The sequence below is a fragment of the Buteo buteo genome, chromosome 26 (genome assembly GCF_964188355.1).
Source record: "Buteo buteo chromosome 26, bButBut1.hap1.1, whole genome shotgun sequence".
NCBI classification, from domain to species: Eukaryota; Metazoa; Chordata; class Aves; order Accipitriformes; family Accipitridae; genus Buteo; species Buteo buteo.
The window spans coordinates 3,489,102-3,511,653 of NC_134196.1; the positions used below are offsets into that span (position 1 = coordinate 3,489,102).

At 35.2% G+C, this 22,552-nt stretch overlaps 1 protein-coding gene across 5 annotated transcripts in view; it reads right to left on the reverse strand.

Annotated features, from left to right (window-relative positions):
• Positions 1 to 22,552, reverse strand: part of CFAP54 (cilia and flagella associated protein 54) — a 110,505-nt gene that overhangs the window by 48,634 nt on the left and 39,319 nt on the right. For all 5 annotated transcript variants that reach the window (XR_012654448.1, XM_075057854.1, XM_075057853.1 and 2 more), the window contains 16 exons: positions 22,327 to 22,469; positions 19,569 to 19,716; positions 18,425 to 18,580; positions 16,666 to 16,788; positions 14,888 to 15,031; positions 13,407 to 13,503; positions 10,372 to 10,461; positions 9,143 to 9,269; positions 8,149 to 8,260; positions 7,044 to 7,192; positions 5,217 to 5,447; positions 4,658 to 4,794; positions 2,744 to 2,925; positions 1,831 to 2,058; positions 1,397 to 1,620; positions 1,164 to 1,299 (listed from right to left, as the gene is read on the reverse strand). Coding sequence is in view for 4 of the 5 variants with exons in the window: in XM_075057854.1 (XP_074913955.1) it covers positions 1,164 to 1,299; positions 1,397 to 1,620; positions 1,831 to 2,058; positions 2,744 to 2,925; positions 4,658 to 4,794; positions 5,217 to 5,447; positions 7,044 to 7,192; positions 8,149 to 8,260; positions 9,143 to 9,269; positions 10,372 to 10,461; positions 13,407 to 13,503; positions 14,888 to 15,031; positions 16,666 to 16,788; positions 18,425 to 18,580; positions 19,569 to 19,716; positions 22,327 to 22,469 (2,427 nt within the window). In the remaining variant the exon portion in view is untranslated. The remainder of the gene's footprint in view (positions 1 to 1,163; positions 1,300 to 1,396; positions 1,621 to 1,830; positions 2,059 to 2,743; positions 2,926 to 4,657; positions 4,795 to 5,216; positions 5,448 to 7,043; positions 7,193 to 8,148; positions 8,261 to 9,142; positions 9,270 to 10,371; positions 10,462 to 13,406; positions 13,504 to 14,887; positions 15,032 to 16,665; positions 16,789 to 18,424; positions 18,581 to 19,568; positions 19,717 to 22,326; positions 22,470 to 22,552) is intronic.

The window sequence follows — 22,552 nt, forward strand, 5'->3', positions numbered from 1 at the left end:
ATCACTTCAGAAGCAAAGGAACCAATTCAGAGCTAGTTCTAGACTCTCTGAATGGCACTGCATTGTGAAATGTAGCCATGCCCTCCAAATTTCTAACTTGATGATGTCTTTTTTGAACAATCCTTATTACTATTCACTAACATTAGTCTTTATGCTGCAAGTTGTCCTTCAAAACTATGATTAAGTGTCCACACTGCTCAGATTACAGCAGTATGTGATGGTTTGCCACATTGCCCTTTTTTTTAGACGAAGGACTCTGTTCTCGAGGGCAGAGCCTGAAAGAAGTCAGCAGGGAATAGCCTTACCGGGAGACCAGACGGAGTGCCTCAGCCGCCCTTCGGAAGCCAGGGGTGCCTTCGGAGTCCCTGCAAGCCCTGGGCAGCAGGGTGCTGTCCCCAGGCCAGGCAGCGGCTCCTGAACCCCATGTTTGTGTTCAGAACAAACTCATTTGGAATTCCAAATCCCACTTCCCCCCCTGCTCCTTCAAGTCCTGTGTTTATATTAGTAATAGAAACATATTAAAAATATCAACCATGCGATTGACTTTAGCAAAACTTCTTAGAAATACACCTCAGGTTAAAAAAAAAAGGAAAATCCTAATTTTTAATAGCTAATTCCATGAAAAATTTCCAAGTGGCAATGTCAGTTTACTAAATACATAGAGCCATGGCTTTTAATGAGGAACTTTTTTTTTTGGTGGTGATCAAGTTTTTCAAGTTTTTTATTGGTATTGTCAGTGCTCAGGTTAACTCAGTTTGATTAATTTTGGTCATTAGAAGCAGCGTTCCAATGCAGAAACAAAGCAATCTCTTTGTATTTAACTTTAATTAATCACAAAGACTGCACAATATCCAAATAAATGTTTTCAGGTTAAAAGAGTGGCATCAAGAACTAACATGAAATTAGATTTAGGCTCATAATATGGAATGGGTACATTATGCATGGAAGAAATGTTCTCTGGGACATCAAGTCCAGATCTCTGCTGCTGCTGGAATCACGTCATATAAGCCTTTTCATGCAATTCAATCATTTATGTCCATTAATTCATTATAATTTACTATTTGTGAACATTATGAAAAAATATTAATCTAATCAGTGAAAGTACTTCTCCATATTTAGTTCACATTAAGAGTCAGTGCCCAAAATAGAAATCTGTGGTTCACCTTATGTGCATTATCAGACAGATATTTTATGAAATGAGATTCATGGCTGTCTGGGCCACTGAATTGCTGTATCCTTTCCAGCAGCTGCCTCTGAGCATACACCAGCAGCGGACCCACTTGTTCTGTGTATCTCTCACTGAAAAAAAGCAAAGTATATTAATTAAGCAAAATAACAGTATATTTAACTACATAGTGTTGCTTTTTATTTTTGTATTAGAGTTGGTGTAACTTACTGTGTAAATATGTTAAATTGTACAGCTATGTGTACCAGTGCTTCCCACTTCTTCATTTGATATAACAATTCTATTGTTTTAAGAATCAGATTACATATCCATTTCAAGTCAACCACATTCACGTCATCCAGGGGAGACTGCGGATGGAGACTAGAACCACCATTCTCATCCATAATACCTCCTAAACAACTGGGAATGCAGAAGTCTCCTTCAGGATCCACAATCTACAGTGAAGAAACATTATTCTACCTGTTATTTTCAAACTTTTTTTAGGACAAATCAAATTATAAAGATTAGAAAATACTGTAATCCTCTAAAAGCTTGTTACAGACAATAACTTGGAGGTAACAGAATATAATGCAGGAGAAAGAAAACTCTCTCTACTGAAGATGTGATAATAAAGAGTATACTGCCTTAATAAAAATAATTTTTACCTTAAGAGACCTGCTTGCTTGTAGTTCAGTTATCATATCAATGATCATGTCTGATGCCAAATAAAAAGGCAACCAGATGGTGTTCCTAAGAAAATCCCTGGTAATGGGAAATGCATCCGTATGGGAATGTGAGTGGTTAGCAATCAACTGTAATTCTTGAGTATAGTTCCAAAGTTCTCGACAAGCATTTTGAAGCAACGTCCAGTGGCCACCACGGTGAGCAAGAACCTATTCATAGCATTCAAAATATAATTACACTTTGGAAATAAAGAAATTAAAAGCGTCTTTCTTTTATTGCAAAGCTTGGGTATAAGTAATCTTTCAAAATCAAAGTCTGTGGATCATCCTTAATAACAAATCATTCAATATTTCAATTTATATAAAGTATTATAGAACCTTAATTTGGAAATTTTCATAGAAGCACTAATTTATAATTGAATTTAATTGTTGCTTTTGGTGTGAGAATAAGAAAAATTAATTCACACCACCTATACATGTGTTTTTACAAGGGTTTATGGGAGGAGTAGTCAGTCTGCATTTCCATTCAATCACTGGTCCTTCTGTTTATACTACCAAGACATTCACTAAGACCTGTAAAGGGAAAGGTAAGTCTGCAAGTATTTTCAGAAAGATTTAACAAACATGAGAAGGAAAGTTACAAAGACTAAATGAAAAATAAAAAATTTATAAAAATTATATGTTTGATAGAAATATGCATTATGATAGGTGATATGTCTGACATTTCATACACTGCACTTGGATATTTTGCGGAAGATGAGAAATCATTGCTTTCTCCCCACTGAAATTTTTATGAAGTTTCTGAAGTGTGGGTTTTTTAAATGTAGAAAGTAGTAAGTATTGTAATGCAATGCTTAGTAATAAATAAAATGTTTAATAAGAAAGTGTATCTTACCACCGCTCTTCTTAAATGCAAAAAGATTTTTGTAAAATGCTGCAATAAAATGGTGTTTGGCAGAAACTGGTTGTATTCTTTGGGGGAATAAGAGACGGATATTTCTGTATCGTTTGTCATTTGAGTTTGAGGAGTATCTGTTCCACCGAGTTTAATGCTCTGCTCAGAAGATTTCTCTGTGCCTGAAGACAAAAAGTTCACTGGTTAAAAATGAGTTAAAGTTCTCAAAAAAATAATAATAATAAAAATATTATCAGCCAGCTAGGATTTTCCTGTGGCAGCTAAACACTTAAATGTTAGGAAATGCCAATGTGAAGGTTATCATATTTATAAGGTTATGATATTTAAAATATAAGATGCTTTTACTTTAGCATTGGAAGAAGCAGGGATAAAAAAAAGTTTGATCAAAATAATAATGTGTACCAGTTTTCAGCCTCAAAGCCAAAACACAACCCTCATAGAAGTTAAGTTTTAGGAAGAAATCACTGTCTGGCAAGCTCCTAAGAACCTTTCTGAAACTGAGGCCTCTGAAAAGGAGAAGTTAGGAAGAAGGGAAGATTTCTGACAAATTCTGTGGTATGTGTAGAATTGCTTCATTGTTTTATTCAATACCAAATATCCTCCAAGGCGAAACACAAAGGTCCATGGTAGTGGGATACAGTAATATCTGAGCTATAGGTTTCAGGCAGAAACTAATTTCAAGCTAAACAGTATCTGAACTCTATGGCAAACTACACACTTCATGAAATTCTTTCACTCAGAATTGCTGCAAAGGCTAGGAGGTAGTAAACAGGACTGTCATTAGTTTTCAGCAACTTTCAGTGACTCAGTTCTCAGTGACTTGTAAGTATCAAGACAAATGAGTATAACTAAAAGTAGGCTGTTGCAAAGAGAACCAGTGAATTCAACTGCTAGTTTTTGTCACACCTCCCCGGAAAAGGCAAAGAGGATGGTTGATTCCTACCTAAGGAAGTCCTACACGGAATGATAGGAGAATTTTGCTCTCTACAGCTGTGGCAAGAATGTGTTCCCTCAAGCGCTACTTGAAGGACCAGGCTTGTGATTTGTTCTTGAACTTATGGTGGCTAGGAGGACTGCTTTGCATTGACTTGTATGTTATCACCAACATCTGAGGTAATCAAAGTCCTATATTTCACAGTTACCTACAGAGAAGAGCCTTTTGGCTCCCGTTGAAACCTCAAAGGATGTTAATGAAAATAGTTGGGATGATAGAACTGTCAAATGTGAAAGACAGAATTGAAGTAAAAGTGGTAGAAGATAAAAAGTTGACCCTGAGGTAGCCTCTGCTACAGGAAAACACTGGGGAGCAAGCAGTAGAGAAGGAAACCTAAATTATTCTACTTAAAATTGGAAAGATAATTAAAAAAATCAGTCTAACATTTTAAGAAAGACTTACAGAATTACCCAGGAAATTATTGACCTGTTAGGAAATCAAAAGGAAACTACAGACCAATTAACAACCACAGAAACTGATCACAATTATCATTGCATTTAGAATAATCTGGAATATTATCAATTTAATAGGTCTAGGTAGTGTGGCTTCTGCAAACCAAAAGCTAGTATCACTGATTTATTAAAATTTATAAATTTGTTACTAAAGATAAAGAATAACCACTTAATAAAAAGTAACATATTTATCCATACAATAAACAATGCTCAGAGTTACTATAAATGTCCCATTATTGACTATTACTTCTTTTAGACTAGGTATGCCAAAAAGAGAAAATACGGAGGACACTTTCGAAATGCAGAAGCACCTTCTCTTTGAATAGGCTTGAGTGTTTTTCCAAAGGTGATGTGGAGGACTAATGATGGAGGTTAAGGCAGAAATTAAGAGAAAGAAAAAGTTAAGTTGAAACTGATTGTAGTTGTTCACCCCTTAGCAGCTCTTACGAGTTTGTTCTTCAGTCATTCCTGACTTTTTAAGGAGAGGAGGAATTGGTGTTCTCGTGTTACTCTCTACAGCTTCTCTCACAACTACAGTGCCAGAATTACTTAATGAGAATAATTCAGGATCCAAAATACTGTAACTGCAGAAAGGGAGAAAAAGAAGAAAGCACAAAAAAACCCCAGCTATAACATTAAAAAGGATTTTGATATACACAAACAAAATTCAGTTTCTCAAAAGTGAGTTTTGATTACTTTCCAGCAGCTTTAGGAATCAGAAATAACAAATGATAGCCAAAAGTTATAAGGAATCAAAAAATAGCACAGTATAGTATATTTCAAAACTTTCATCTCACCAGCCAAGCGAGCAACCAAAAACGTGCACGTCACCAGACATATGATGGAAAGCAAAACTTGTTACATATCAAATCAATCTGCATTTGGAAGCTGAACTGTTCATATGACAAACTGACTGATGATATTGTAATTCAGATCTGTTTGCATTAATGGCAATAACATAATAATCTATATTAATAGCAGTCACTAATAACAAAGTAAGGTATACCTGTCCAGATGCTGTGAACCACAAATTCCAATGTTGTATTGCTCTTCCAGTTTCTTTTTAAATAAGTTGTAGTGTGCAACTGCCAGATAGATATTCATCTGAGACCTCCAGGGCATCTCCTCAAGACATATTTGATGAAACTTCTTTTGGTTTACGTAATTACTCACAATTGGATTCAGCAGTACCACTAAGGTGTGATGAGCTACTTTTTGCAACTCTTTCTTGCATTTCCTAAACCAAAATACATGAAGTAGCAAAACATGAAACTGTGTTTTCTTTAAGCTCTAGAAAAGAAAATCATGGTAGTGACACACGGAAGTATCCCACTGCATATCCACAGACTTGTATTAACTCAGAAGTATGTGACGTATTTCTAGCAAAAGGATTTTTGCTGCCATCAAGAAAAGCAACTGTGTTTTCCCTCTTTAAGTGCACTTAACACACACTAAATCCTAGCTTATATTTTAACAACTTCCATAAGATATTTGTCTTAGTACTTACAAAGAGTTTAGCTCTGTCTGAAGTTTTTTGTACCTGAATCATCCAAACAGATTATTATAGCAAATACAATATGTTTCACACAGTCTGTTCAGGAGATAGAGGGTCTACTATTATACTATAAATTTGGATCATTCTTTTTATTGCTGTGTTTTGGTAGCTAATCATCCTCAGTGTGAAGAAAACATTTTATTTCAAATTTGGAGGCCCGGCTTTAATTTCCAGCCATAGAAATTTTTTTTTTGTTTCTCCGCCAGATCAAACAATTCTGTATTATCTGGCACACATACAGTGCTGTAGTCAAATCAAATCTCATTTTTTCTTTTTTAGAAACTGTAAACTGATCCCTTTATCAGTCTAAATTATTTTTCTGCCTGTTTTCCACCTTTAAAACGTGGGCAGAACAGTATACCGTATACAATGATAACTGTATTATACAGCAATGTTATTATGTAAGATACGAAAGAGTAGCTGAAAAACCAAAAAGCCCAGGATAAGTTAAACATCCTCTCTCCCACTGAAAGCCATGAAAAACACGTTAAGCAAGGCAGGTGTTTTCTGTCGAGGAGGAAAAATGGACAGTTTAGGTAAATATTTAAAAGATAGTGTATGGAAGACTTTTTTGACGTTCTTTATTTAAAAGACTTCCCAAATCAGCTATGTCATTGCTTATATTCAGCTATTTCTAGTTTTCTACCTGCTAATTGCTGGAAGCATAAGTGACCAAAGCACCAGGTAATCAATAATACAAATTCTTCTAGATCAGAAGGTACTGTTACTAGTGAGTTAACCAAATATATACAATTATCTGCCAAAAGAAGAGGTGAATGAATTTTCATTTGTTTCTCTCAAGAAACAGTTTTCCAAAAGCTACAGAACACATAATCCAAAAAGACTAGCAAAAGGATAACAAAAACCACTCTGAAACTACCTGAACATCAGGAACAAATAAACATCCTTTATTGGATTTCTAACAGGTAAGCTCCCCAACAGAGTTTGAAAAGCATTATAGTATGCAGATTAACATAGCTTTTCCACCACGACAAATCAACATGCTCAGGCTAACACAACTGAAATACAGTCTTTGATTATTAATACAAAGACTTCAAAACCTTCAACAGTTATTCTCTGAAACAGAAATGAGACAGATTTTGTTCTCTTGAGTGGAAGCCAATTTTATACCAAACTAAAACAGAAGAGTAAGTGGACTGTGAACAAATTCGTCCTTTTGCTAGAAAAAAGTTTTAAAATACACACTTAATTGTAAACTAAATTTCAGACAAAATATTTTTATTCTGTATATGAACCTGACAACTTGTGTTCATTTACCTTTGTGCTTCTGGAGATTCCATTATGTTGGGATGTTTCATGAAATACTGTCTAAGAGTCTGTCTTTTTCGAATTGGACTCAAGGCTTCTTTTCTTGGTTTCTTCAAAGTTGATGCCTCTGGTTTCTTTAAAGGTGAGGTCTCCATACTCTTTAAAAAAATCTTCCATGAAAATCTCAAATATATTTCAAATACTTATTTATACCTACATTATCAATTACTTGAGGTATACAGCAGTTTGGTTTATGCAGGAACAGAACAGAAAATAAATTCTGGAACTATTTGACAAAATAAGACAGCAAAAGAAATATTTAATATTCTAGAAAGCTTTACAATTTTTCTGGAAGGTATATGTCAAATGCCTGACAATAAGAAGCCAGCCAGGTCTCCAAATATTTTCTTTCATATACCAGTGTTGTTCATCTCAAAAATAACAATAGTTTTCCTATTACTATAAATAGTAAAACTTTGCAATGCAAAAACTGAGACAGAAAACCCTTTTCCTAATCTGTCTCAGATGCTAGCAGTATTACAGCATTACTAGAGGGTTATAAGGAAGAAAACTCTTCCTCCAAAACAATACAAATCCATTAAGATTATTCTTACCTTCCAATGAAAGCAAAAATTTATTTTAAAAGAATTCTGTACAAAAAGCCTTTATTGTGCAATTAGAATATCTGCACAAGGAGTTATTCATGAACAACTACTCATGAAAAAAATGTAAGTACAACATATTGTACCAAAAGGCCTAAACTGATCTCCTTTTCTTAATGTGATGGTACCCAAGGCATTTTCTATTAACATATTGGGTTTTTTTAAAGGGATCTGATGAAAGGTAAGTTTTCACTGATTTTGGAATGCATTACTCTGACTAATCTCAAATTCCTCACAATTGTTGGTCTTTCAGATAAATCCCATGCCAACATTTCTTCCTGGTTTTAGGTGTGCTGGGGTGAGCTGAGGACTAAAGTTTGTATCCCAAATTTTAGTAATTATGCCTGTCTCTAGCTGAGGTTTTTATGAGACAGCTTTTAAAAATTTATCTTTGTGCTTATGGTATTGCTGCCCAGTGAAGACATCCATGACTTCTGAAAAATAAAACTCACTTTCTGAAACTCCACAACTCCTGTAGCGTATCTATCCGTGCCTTCTGGCAGAGTGGGAGAAAGTGTTTCTTGTGTTGAAATTCCATTGATACCAAGAAGGTGGTCATTCCTCCTGACAAAAACGTTAAAATCATTATCATCATCGTGTTAAACTCTTTTCATAGTTAAAGGGTTATCTTTGGGAACAGGTAGAGCAGAGCACATGCAACTCCTATTTCACTGGGAGTTTTAAATTCAGCAGGTTTTCTTTCCTCCTTCTCCTTCAGAAAATAGGAGGTGCTCACTCTGGAGATTTAATATAGAAATCTGAATTTATAGGTAATAACTACCTCAACCTTCCTAACTCCTAGTAAAACAAAACAGTTTGCTTCATTACCCAAATTCTACTACGCGATTCTGCAAAGAACTTCATGTCCAAATTTTTTGGTCTTTTGTAACAGCAGTTCCTGTTCCCTATATCTCCTTTTCATTGATTATTTGCCTTTCAAGTTTTAGAAATACTGGTGTGCATTTTTAACAAAGTTATAGTTAAATTTTTTTGGGATCCTTTTAAGTAAGTGGCTACAATTTGGTTCTGCTTATCTTTTCAATACAGAATTTTTTTTTTTTAGATACTACAGTAGGCCCTGATCAGTTTGCTTTTGATTTAACCCAATGTACTTCTCTAAGTTATCCCACTGCCTCATAGCAATATGCAAATGGCCATATTACCAAGTGGTGTCTGTAGAAAGGAAAATCCCAGAAACTGCTGATGGTAGACAGGACTTTTGAACACATACAGCCAAGGGAGAAGTCTCCATGTATAAAGAGGTCACAATACAGTATTTTCTGTAGCTATATAAACCTCTGTGTTCATGAAACTTCTGCAGACTAGGAGCCATAGAAATGGCTCCAGATGGGTCTTCTACCGGGTACAATTTACAGTTTCTGCTGTAACTGTGACATTGGTGAACCTAAGTAGTATTTTTTCACTACTACTATAATAGGGATCTACCTCTTCAAGTAAACTTGCACATTGCCTGCCCATTCCAGAACACATTGAAATTTCTCTTCGTTCAGGATTTTGTGCAAAACTTGAACAAAGAACTCAAGAAAACGTGATTTCTTCCTGAATTTCATCACTGCAATAAAGTAACAAATAATTAACACAGTTTTTGTATTTATGCTGTAACAGGTTTCTGAATTCAGCTATAATTACAGCTATGTATGTCTCAAAGCACATATTTATCTCATGTTGCATGCTGATGAAGAAAAGGCATACTGATACTAAAATCAGATAGGTCATGATATGCAACAGCAGTTGCTAAATACTCCTTCTTGTGACCAGAATCACAAGTTCACTCTATTTACACTCCTAGAATGACAAACATTCTAGGGACTGCGAAAACTGGCTTGAAACTATTTTTGTATCATGCAGTACATACCACAAAAATATTTTATAACAATTTTCAACATGCCTAATTGTACACATGCCTGAATAAAGTATAAACACTGTAACTGCATCTTATTCACTTAGGCTGCTCTTCTCAGTGACAGTCACATTAGTGTACAACCATCACACAGTTCTCATTGCAGCAGCGGAGCTGCGTTGCCTAGATTTTAGGCAGCTTTTTAATTGTTTGCAAACTGCTTTTACTGTTTGGCTGTCTTCATAATTTTTTACCATCAAGAAATAAATATGTATTTATCCTATCTGAAAGCTATACTAATTTCACAGGCTAGGCTCCATTGATATTTTGAACATCAGTAAAAAAAAAATAAGGCAGTGGCGAAGGCTACATACCAGAATCTTAAATCCTCTTTCAAAAATGCAAGTGTACTCAGACTTTTGTGAATTCCTCTTTCAGTAACGTAATTTAATGTGGAAATGGGTTATCTCAATTTAAAAAGAACATTCCACACAAACAGAATCTTTGAAAATCTGACACAACTTTAAAAAAAAATGAGCTCGTTTTTAAGGTTATTAGAAAATAAATATTATTCAAATTATTTAAAATATTAATATTTCATATACTTAACATCAACATCTAAAATAATTTGTTGCAAGTATTTCATACACTTCTAAATGTGACTATATTAAGAAATTCTTTTAAGCTGTTTTACTTGAACAAAATGAAGAGAAAGTTTCTGAGAGCTTGTTCCAAGCAAGAAGTAAATAGCTTTACTGGCAACCTTCTGAAGTAAAGCAGCCTTTACAATTAAAATAAACACCAATTATCCTACCTTCTCGATAAGCATTGCTTGATGTCCAACACAAAATTACAGGGTAGAGGAACAAAGGATCTTCCTGTCCTGTAAGCTCTGATCCACGAACTACATCAATAACCAAATCAAATCCATTATGATAAGCAGTGATAGTGTACAACAGAAACTCTATCTGGAATCATAACTGAAGACTAGAAAAATCCTTCTTTAGCACAGAGTTTGCTTTTAAATCTCTCACTGTCATCCAGAGAGAAATTCAAAAACTTGCTCTTTTCTTCTAACATATGTAGCTGTGCCACTTAAATAATGAAGAGCTTATGGATGTGACTGATGAACTTCCAGCTACTAGACTAATGAGCAGGATGTCTGGAGTTCATCAGAGGTCTAACAAAGGTCCACACAAATCATCTGTGGAGGAGGATGTGCAGTAAGGACATGTCCAAAAATGTATTTAAAGCTATATAGCATGAACTGTACTCATGATGCTACTAGTGACTAATGCTTACATACATGCTTGGCATATGGATAGCATAAGTAGGTAAAGGAATTTTTTTTTTCTTCACCTAAGTATTTATATTTCTATTCTATAAGTAATTTATTAAATATAGGTGTAAATAACATATACAATATATAGATATAAATAGTATATCTAACATATAGGAGAACAATAACTTGCATTCAAGCTTCTGAGAGTTAAACACAACTGCATTACCAGCTGATGAGCAGCAGAACAATGTTACATTTGCTAGTTGCTATTTTGCCTTAGTAAAGAAACCTGAGCTACAAGTTTTCTGCTGGGCAAGTTCTGTGGTTGAAAAAGATCAATGCAGCTAGTCCCTGAAAAAAGCAAGGTTAAAAATGCACTCTGGAACAACGAGTTGTGATAGTGGATCGATAGCTACACCCTGCAGTGGTAGCAGTTAGTTGAAGTCTGTTGAATGCAAATCAGGTCCAATTAAATAGGACAGCCAGCAGGACAAGCAGATTTTTTTTTTTTATTTTCTTTTTAGGACAAGTCACACCCTTTAATAGTACTCTCTCCTATTTGACAAGTTCAAAAATATATTGCTTCAAATGAGCATTTTCACAAAGAATAACACCTCCCAAAAAGTTTTAAATGGGAAAACATTTGAAATTTCCAAATTTATATCGTACTGTGTATGAAATATTTTGTTTTTCTCAGTTTCTTATGAAAGAGGCAGATTCAGCTCTTTTTCATTTTTCTCACAGACCATCATCAATGGATTGCTACGTGTCGATCCACTTTTAAGAATTGCCCATGACAAGATTTTTTTTCCAAAATATTTTTACGAGCATGCCCTACGAGTGTGCACATTGTCCTAAACCACTTACACATATTTGTAAGGACAGCTGTAAGCTTTGTTATTTGTTTTGCATGGCCTCAGCAAAAGAATCCTCTTCAATTTTTATCCTGAAACTTATTGATGAATACACTATTTCAGCAACAGAGCAGACTTCAGCTGTCAAGTATTTGCCAATTACTGAAAATGTGTTCTCTAATTGATCAACCCATTAATTTAACTTCTTATTAAGAATGGAACATCATTTTATTAAGCAATCAATGTAATTTTCAATTAACTTACAGAATTCATTCTGTATCTTATTCTGCAGGAATGCAGGCATCAATGTCAGCAGCAAAAAATGAAGGATCGGTGCACAGATGAATGGAATTTTTGCGTCACTCTTTTTATCCTATTTATTACAGAAATGCTTTCTCTTCTAAGACAAATGCATATACAGAGATGATGGGCGATAACTGGAACATGAGTCAGCAAAGACCAGTTGCTTACTGGGCTGTATTAGAAACAGCAGAGCCAGCAGGTCAAGGGAAGTGAGTATTCCCCACTGCTCAGCACTTGTGAGACCACATCTAGATAACTGTGTTGGATTTTGGACACTGTAGTACCAGACACTGACATACTGAAGTTAATTCCAGTGAAGGGCCACCAAAATGATAAGGAGCTAGAGTGCATGGCAAAGCAAGAAGAGGCTGTGAGAACTGGGTTTATTCAGTCTTAAGAAGAGAAGGCGGAGAGGAGTCTACACGTGCCTAACAGGAGGAATACAAAATGTGGAGACAGGCTGTCCTCACTGATAGGACAAGAGGCAATAGATACAAGCTGGAAATCATAAAATTCCAAATAGATACAAAGAAAATCTTTTCAACCATAAGGGTGGTCAACTATTGGAACAGGTTGCCCATCAAGGTTGCAAAATCTCTTTCTTCAGAGAGATTCAAAACAAGTCCCAGAGCAACCTGATCTAATCGTATGTATTTTAAGCAGGGGGTCGGAATAAATGCCTTCCAACCTAAATTATTCTATGATTCTGTCCATGCTCCAAGGAGTACAAGATGCCATGTGGATATAATGGGAAAAAAAAAATCAGTAGTGGCTTTAAGTTCTAATCAAATTTCCTTTATAAGTCCTACTTATTAATTCATCTAAGTTCGGCAGAACTATTAGCCTGAAAATTCTTGTGCTTAATCCAGACTCTAAGATACAAGATATATGTAAGTTGGTATGTTCCTTCCTGAGTTACAAGATAATTAAATGTTAGTATACATCCAATTCCTTCACAAAAAGGATAATTTCTGTTAGCTTTCTTCAGGAAGCCTTTTCTCCACTAAAATTCCCTGCAGTGGTCATTACTACTAGCACTGGAAGGATAGTAAGGCAAGCTGTAAAAAGGACAATGGTCTTTGCCACTGCATTTTCTGATTTAGGAAGATAAAGCAAGCCCAAATAACATGGAATCCAATTTACACAGATTGGGAGAACATATATATTTGCAGAATAGAGCAAAAAAGACCATTCCTTTCTAAGAAGGAATGTGTGTTTTGGTGGAAATTATGAAAAAGATGAATAGAAGTCATCATACCAGGTATAAATAAGACCACCAAAATTATGATTTTGGTTGATTTATCATGGAAGATACATGAATAGAAGTACTTCTTAGGTAAATAATTTTTACAAATAAACCATAGAAAGTTCCATAGAAAAAGGTAAGAAGTGTTTTAATAGTACACCCACCTGGCTTTGTCAGTCTGAGGAGATTTGATTCAAGAGCACTTAGATTTTCTGTTGCTTTTTCCATTGCAGCTAAATGGGATGTCTTTGCAGAAGGGGTCTGAAATATCCAATACATAGTTATGAAAACTTACCTTTTACCTAACTAAAACCAGCAGATCAATAGAGGAGTTTAGGTTAGATCCCAAGTCTTCTAATTCCGTTTCTGATAATTTCATCAGTATTGTCTTATTTTTCTATTCAAGTTAAATGAAATTGATGTTCATAAATTTTTTAGTATGGCTTCAAAAACTTGGCCATGATTCATTCTTGAAAGATCTGCAAAGGAGTGAGTGGAGTTGTTCTGCCACCAAATAAATTTTTAGGGAAGTCCCACATGCTACTACTACAACAACATATTTGAACAGATTGTTTGACAAAATATGTTGTTTTCCAGAAAAAAGAAATCTTTTGTAGATTATTTACTGCCTACAGAAATAAAAATCTTTCTCTGGAAAGAAAGTTCTTTTTTTTTTCACTTCAGTGAAAGTGTAATTTTCAGTCAGCCCTACTCGACTCAAGTTATTATATTGTTCCTATGATCTTAGATTCCTTTATCTTTTTCAGTATGAACCTGGGAGCAGCTAACACAAACTCAGCAATAAACAACAGAGAAAATTTTGTCCTGGATCCTATTACTGTCCTACAAATTTTCTTACAGAAATCCTTCCCTGTAAGCTGATTGACTTTTTGACCCTCTCTTTAATATATCTATCTCTGTTCCATGCTCACACTGCTTCCTTTCTTCCTCTCTCACTATTCCTAACTTCCTTTCCTCTTTTTCAAATCTCCTCTCCAGTAAAATCTCTTCTAAAATGATTTAAAGAAAAAACAGACAGAAAAGTATGGAAAATCAACACTTTACTCCAATTCTGAATTGCAAGAAATCTTCACAACCTGCTACATCTCTTTGTAATTTAAGTATTAAGGTCTTTGTGGCTGAAAGTCCTTCCTCCGTCGAGAAATATTTTTCAGTCTAGACAATTCCTAAGTTACTCTCTTATTATGACTCTGTTTTAAGCAGCTGCAACATGAAAGGAGAGGCTAAATGTCTACATAGTATAGGATATTTTTGCTTCTCTTTACTCATACAATTCTTTAATTATTTTTTCTGTCCAATAAAGCATTCCTGGAAACTATATGTGAAGATCAGTTAGGGATGCTTGTATAAATATCTGCAGGATCCTCATGGCTCTGAACTGTAGTATTGCTAACCCCTCTCCAGTTCAACAAGATGAGACCCTGTACCCACTGCAATCTGCAACTGGTCTTAACTAAGATGGCTACAATTAAATAGAAGCCTCTCAGCTGTACTTTGGGAACTCTTATTCTACAAAGAAACTCTTATTCCATACAATCACTTCTAAACCAAGAAGTTTATAAATGTAGTCTTCAAAATAATAGAATACAGTATCTAGAGAAAAAGTAAAAATCAGAGCAATTACTTTAACTTCTTTGTTAGTGTCTGTTTCTTCAGTTTCTAGAGCTGCTGACAGGCAGGGTGAGGTTGTTGGTGAGGAATCCAACAATTTTTTCCCGTAGTTAACAATAATTACTGCTAGTTCATATTCTTTCCAGGAACGTAGTACCTATTAGAGAATCACCTGTTATATACTTTTGTTTTGCATAACACATAATGTTTCATTATTTTCTACTTATAATTGTCAAAATGCTTTAATATTAGAAATGGAAATTAATTAGCCAATACTTATGTTTCCTTTTATATAAAAAACAAGACTATAGACCTGTAAAATAATTGGAATTGCAGATATGTTATCTATGTGTTCTACTTCTGCTTAACCTATCCCTCGGAGAATAGAAAGATTTAACCAGAAGCATCTATCGCTGTGATTGACATTCTCCCTGTTCTCAGGCAGTACTGCTATCAAAGAATATAAAGGGTAACTAAATGATCCTCACTTACCTCTCTGGTATCAAGTGCACATTTGAAAATCCCAACTGTATTAGTGAAAGGACTGGTGAAATTTATTTTTTAAATTATGGAATTTATAAACGAACAGTGTGGGGAATGTTTTTAGATGGCTTTATCTTCTCTAGATAGAGCTCTAAAGGCCAAAGTGCTTCTGCTATATACAAGGTAACTTCACGTTAGGATGTTTGTCTTTGGGATACAACATAAGTGTATAGATCACTTTAGGATAAATACAGTACATGGTCTGACTGTAACTCAGCAGAAAACCATATACCATGGATTCATCAGAAGCACTTGCAATTCACTCATTCTGTTTGATATTCTGTATGCTATTCTATCGAAATGCTATCTCTAAGGGAAAAAATAAAAAAAATTTAAAAACAGCAGTATAAGCAGTCATTTAGCTGGGGAATCCAACAACAAACACGCACTATGTCAAGGTTTCGAGGTTCCTAATAGGCTTTATTGGCCTTGATAGCCTCCACCTTGGCCCTCCCGCCGTGGGCCCAGGAGCCCCCCCTCAGCTCGCCGTCCCCGCCAGCTCCTACGTGGGGGGAACGCCGGTCTCCCAGCGTGCTCCAAGCCGTGCCTGGACCAACACACGGCCCCAGCCACAGCTCAGCCTTAGCCAAGGTGCGCCCGAAGCTAGAGGACAGCTGACTTTTTTCAGCATCATACATTTATCGTGACGGGTATTTTAACTTTCTATACCTGAGGAAAAAAAATCCTACCGGTACCGCTTCTCTCCTTATCTCACTAAATAGATTGAGTTTCTGAATCATAAATGTGTTCTACAGATAATGTGTTATGGTTAAAAGTCAAGGTGTTTGTATCCCGCCAGCATGTGGGACTAAATGGTATAAAGTCACTTGTATCTACTTGGGAAATAGGCCAGATATGCTAATCTGATTAAAACTACAAATATGGCCTATTTGCAGTAATTAAACTTTTAAATTTATATATTACATATAGGCCTTACTGAAAATAGTACTACCTTAAAAGTAAAAATACACACAAAGATATAAAACACAGATTTAATGTCATGGACTCATAGTTACAGTCTATTTTCTGAACAAATGAAAATTCTCAATTATAAAGTCAAAATGTCATCATTATATAAAATGCACTGGTACAAAGACACTAACAAATATTTCTATACCTTTACTATTTAAGAGTGCCAGTTCTCTAAGTTAGTACTCTGACAGCCAGCTTACTAAATCTTTTTTTTTTCTTCAAATGGCAAGAGCTATATCTTAAACTAATCTGTAAACACAATAATACACACCATACCTTTGCTGTATAAAATGAAGTACAAGCTATCATATGCTGAATACTCTCATAACATCCTGCCTGCCTCCTCTGCAAAGCAGCACTTGGAATTTCTTGAAGGACAGCCAAGCACTTAATGAGGATCTGTAAATACAAGGGTTAAAACAAAGTTTGGAATCCGCAACACACTTACAAGCTTGTACCTCTGCACGGCCTATTGTAACTGATGGCGAACTTTAAAAATACTTTGAAATCTAATGAATAAGAGGAAATGCTAGCTCTACAAAAGCCAATAATAAAATTTCCATTTAATTTAACGGTGTCAAGATTTAAACCACAGCCTTTTGGAATAAATGACATGTTCACATAAAATCACAGATATTAAATTACAGATACATGATGGATATTTTTGCTGATTTAATTAACATGAAATCAAAGAATGCTTAATTCAGTGAGATGACATACTCCTAGTAGAGGACTGGTAAAAAAATATATTGAGCTGGTCAGAATTTTAAATGAAAGAAAAATGTTTCCAGTATGCTCTAAAAATAAAAAGACTTCTTTCCCCCATTTTTGTCTATCAGACATGAAAACAACATGCAATTATTTTCCCCTTTAATTAGGAAATCTGAAACAGGAGGTGTTTCCAGAGGCTAGCCGTGCCATGCCTTCAGTAGGTCATCACAGCCAATGACTTCTTAAGCAAGATGCTATCCCTGTATGTAAATAGATTATTTTTATTTTCCTAAAAACTTTTCTCAGGGCCCTGAGCACCCCGATAGTCATTCCCTGAGCAGCCTCACTTGGGGCCTTCTCTCACATCTTCTGCCCAGGGGCCCAGCAGTCCCAGTTAAGCTCAGACACAAGCCTTCAGTCCCTGCTTGAGCTCTGGTATTGGTGTGCTGCTCTTCACTTGTCTCCTGGATGAACCTTGCACTTGTGTTGGAGCCTTGGCTCCAGTCTCTGGCTCCAACTCCTGCAGCTCCTGACTTTTTCTCCTGCATGGACCCTGCACCAGCCCAATAACTTCACCTTCTCTGGACTCTCGGTGGATCCTCTTACCAACACCCCGCTCTGTCTGCCACGCTCAGATGCTGCTAGTCTGTGCCTTGCCTGCACTGCAGTCACCTCATCCTTCCCCACAGAGCAAACATGCTCGTACTGCTGCTCCCTGACAAAAATACCCAATTATGGGAAAAAAGTTGCATGTTTCTACTGTATCTTTGCTGAATCGAAAAAAGCACATCTGCTGCTTCAGAAATGGCAGGAAAGGATTCAGGTACTCTGTTCTCAAAGAGAAGGTGCTTGCTTCTAGAAAGGAGCACATGCCTGGAAACTAAAGACTGCATTATCAAAACATTGAATAGCCGCCTTTTTTTAGGAAGAAAAAAACCTGTATATGAAGCAAACATTCCCCAAAAAAAGCCATAGGCAAATACTGTTTTTCTTTCCTCAAAATTGCCATCTGCAAATAGCATTCAAGTAGGAGTTACATCATAGATTCTCCTATAGTTTAAAAATACCAACAAATCATCCTGAAGAAACAATCAATATTCTGCAGTTACTTTAGCATATCTGAGAGTAGAATCTGTGCAGTTTACACTGAACATATACACATTAGGAACACATAAAACCATAAAAGGCTTTTCTTTCAGCAGCTACTAAGAACTTAAAACCTAGATATTTAGCTCTCCCACTGTACACTCCACTGTAAGTTTAATTTGAGTCACTACAACTGCAGGACTTGGATGCTAGCTGCTTTGTCTTAAAATGCTCTCACCTGAACTACTGGCACTGAAGAAATCTTGTGATAAATAATTGGGGCAAGGAGACCATAACATTGTACAACAGACTGCAGGGTGTAACTTGAATCATTCAACCAATTGCTAAGTTCAATTGCCACAGTCATTCTTTCGCATTCTGCTAATCTAGCAACCTGTAAAAGAAAACCACATTTTGATTCAAATATGAATTCTGTTGTTTTAAATCATTTGAGAGTGAAAGGCGGCAGATGTTATGGCAGTTTAAAAAGCAGTATAAGCAACAAGTAAGATAAAAGTCTAAAAATTAATTTACATTGACACCTGTTAGAAGTATATAAACAAATACAGCATCATTCATTATTCTAAAGGAAATTATTGTTCTTGACCTAATTGTGCCCTCTGAATTTACCCATATGATTTACAAAGCCTGGTTAACAACCTCAACCTGTGTGGAATGGAAATTTCACATGCTGACCTCTCAGAGTAGGTAAGGGGAGGATAACAATTCCTTCCTTTCCCTTCCAGTTATCTGCTACAGTCCTTGCATGTGTGAGCAGATCCAGTAAAGTCAGAGTAATCGACTGCTCACATTTTATGAGACAACTACTTCAGCAAAGAAAGAGTAGAATAGGAATGTAATAATACAAGAGGCAAAGCTTGACTTTCCAAATAAAAGAGAAAGGTTTTTGTGTCATTAACATGCTTTTATACTATAAGAAAGTCTGAAATAAAAGAAACTTAGTATATTAAAACCATGAAACCCCATTAGAAGTTCAGTATTAATGGAAATACATGTATTAAATATCAGAAATGTTTAGAATTAAAAATCCAAGATGCATCTTAGTAGGACAAAAATAACAATGATTATACTTCTTTCTTAAATTATAGTCTACCACCACTGAAGTCAAAGAAAATCCTTCTTCAGCTGGAATTACTGGGCTTTGGATTAGGCAATAACTGATTCAGAAACCATCTTTCTACCAGGATACAAAATAACCAATAGCTACTAAAATACTTCAGAAAGAAAGACCAGATAACTCACAGAAAATGAAGTATTCTGTAAATAGGATTAGTACATTGCAACATCTATCTTGCAATGATGAAATAAAGCTGATCAAAAAGTAAAATCAAATCCAGTATATTATTTTAAGCCACACATACTTGTTCCTTATAAAGTATCTCATTGGAACAGATGGAATCACAGAAGAGTGCTCCTTCCATGACATTAATGTCACAGACAGCAAATATATTCCTCAGAAAAAGGTGCAAGGTAATAGGAGAAGTCTGAGATACAGCTTCAAAACGTAACCTACAAAATAAAAAAGCAAAAGAACGGTAAAAGCATGTTAATGATGATTCAGATATTGCATGCCTGAAACTACATTATATTAAAGTGCAGTCTTTAATTTTAAAATTATGGACAAAAAGGATTACTGTAGCTACTTCTGGAAATAAGATTTTTACATAAAACTGAAAAAATTGCTTAAAATTCCTAGCATAAAAAAATATATAAAAGGGATAAGACTCCTTTTTCAAATTGTTGGCCACCTTCTACTACCCTAAGACAGCTTTTCCTTAGTTGTTTCATCTAATCCAGTGAAACTTACTTTGAAAACTTGAGATGCTACAACTTATTTATTAACTGTCTCCTTTTACACATTATTTTCCTGTATTCTGACAATGACGCATGCAGTTGTGAAGTCCATTACCAAGTATTGGTAACAGACTCCTTTTCATCACCAAAGTCTTGTATTACAAGCCTCAGAAGAATCTCTTTTCTTCTGCCTGCTTTTTTGTTGTTTGTTTTTTCTCTTTCCTGGGGGTAGAGGGGCATTTTGTCCTTGTTTTTTTGTTGTTGTTTTTGTTTTAATGTTTTTGTTACAGGAAAAAACCTATGATGTTGAAGTATAAGAAATAAATTCCTCCTTCTCCTCCATTGTATTTCTTAAAAGAGATTGATACTCAAGAAGGAAGATCAAATAGACACATTCACATACTTGACATTACCAAGGTATCAACAGGGCTTCCTTCTGGAAACAAAAGGTTTCCTTTCCTTCCAGCTCCCTCTACTGTCTCTTTAAGTCCTATGTCCTTTCAGGCTAGTCCATCTAATTTCTTAGCTACCAATTGGTAGAACTGAAACTGCCTTATTTCAGCTCTGATACTGCAGCTTTGAGAATCTTCCATATTAATTGTAAAAAAAAAAAAAAAAAAAGGTTTGGACATAACTGTTAGAAAAGCAAAATCCCTGAAACTGCTTTGCACAGCTATGTAAAATTTTCTGTCTTCATTTGATTTATCTGCAAGTGGCTTCATTCAAATGTTATCTCTGGAGCTGTGTGTGTTTAAAAAGAAAAAAAAAAGAACCAATTAGGAAAAAAGATTAATGAAAAACAAGTGCAAAAATAAAAGCACAATGACCAGACTTGCATTCCTGCTTTGTTGCCTAGGCCAGGGATGGATTTAAAATATCCACATAGTCATGAAATAGGATGTGTAGTGATTATCTGCCTGCATCGATGCAGTCCACAGGCTACCGGTAAATCCCAAATGCTCTTACGGCATGTAACATCAAGACCCTCGGTCAACCTCTGTGCCTAGTATCAGACACGGGGTGGCACTTGAAGGACAGACAGGATACACACCAGTGGTCTGGCTGAGCCCCCAATAACAAGAAGTACGTTTAGACACATTACTTTCTCCTGTAACAGGATTCAAAGCACGCACAAGCCTACAGTATCTGCTTGCGTCCAAACAGCATTACCATGAGAAAGCCCTGGGCTCTGATGCAAGTATATTAAAAAAATGCAGAGAAAACGCTAGCGACATTATACGTCTCAGGATAGCTGATTACTGGTTATTCTGTCTGTAAAGAGGAAATGGAAGTATTCCGACAAAACTTTTACGAATTCCCCCTGTATCTACTTCTTGAAACAAAGATCTTCATTTCTTTATTTCTTCTTTAATTCTTGACACATTCAAGAACTATTAACGCACATGCAATAAGGTTGCTTCTTGTCATTATGGTTTCAAGACTAAGCCAGTCTGTCAAATTGAAATGGAGATGCTGCAAAATTTTTTCATACCTCTTCCACAAGTTTGCCAAAACTTTCTTAATGAAGAATTAGTCTAAAAAGAGTTTCACTCAAGTGAAGATTATGATTTGTGTTCAGTTATACTGGATGATAATTCATTATCAAATCATAAGCAGTCGACTAACATTTAAAGCTATTTTTTTACTATAGTATTTCATGTCTTATTTCATACAGGTCTCTTTCTTTTAACTAGGAATTAAGTTAGTTTTGATTTATTTTTGCATTTGGATCTACTGAATTTCAGTGAATGTAATCGCAAAATTTCTAGCTGTGCTTTGTCATCATGAAAAAACCATAATATTATGGTTGAACATTTGAAATTTATTTATAAAGTAATTAATTTTAAATATATCTTCTAAAGCACTTTAGTATACACAAAGATTATTGGCAGATTTATATAGCCACCCCAAAACAAAATTAGCAAGCATTTACCCATTTTGGGTGGTGTTCTTGACAAAATTTTCACAATTTCTGAACTCTACTGCTATCTTAATTGGAAAGTCAAGAATCCAGGGCATATTACTTATTTTGCAAATGAAAATGCATCACACAGAAATAATAGCCACTTTATAAATGTTTCCCAATTATCTGAAGAAAACAATCATAAAGAATTAGGTGTGTAAATGCTAGCAGTGCCATAAATAAAAGAAAAATTCCTCTGCTAATTATAAACAACTATATTTTATAACATATTTCACACCTTTTTTTTTCAGAATGTTTTTCATATCACAAGTCTGAATAAAATTTCACAATCTGGTACTCTTTAAAATAAAATGTGCACATCTATAATTAACTAGTATTTTAATTTTGTTTTTACCAGTTACCTGTTCTCAGAGATAGTCAAATTACTACTTGCAGAAATAACAGCTGCATTGGCAGGCAGTGGAGAAGAATTTGAAACAAAATAATCCCACAGTGGTGAAAAAGCTTCTCTGGCTAATGTATAGTTGCCAGTCTGATAGGCTACCTACAAAAAAAAAAAACAACAACAAAAGAAAAAAATTTAGCAAGTTTCCATGTTCATCAAATAACCAAGCCAAATACGACTAT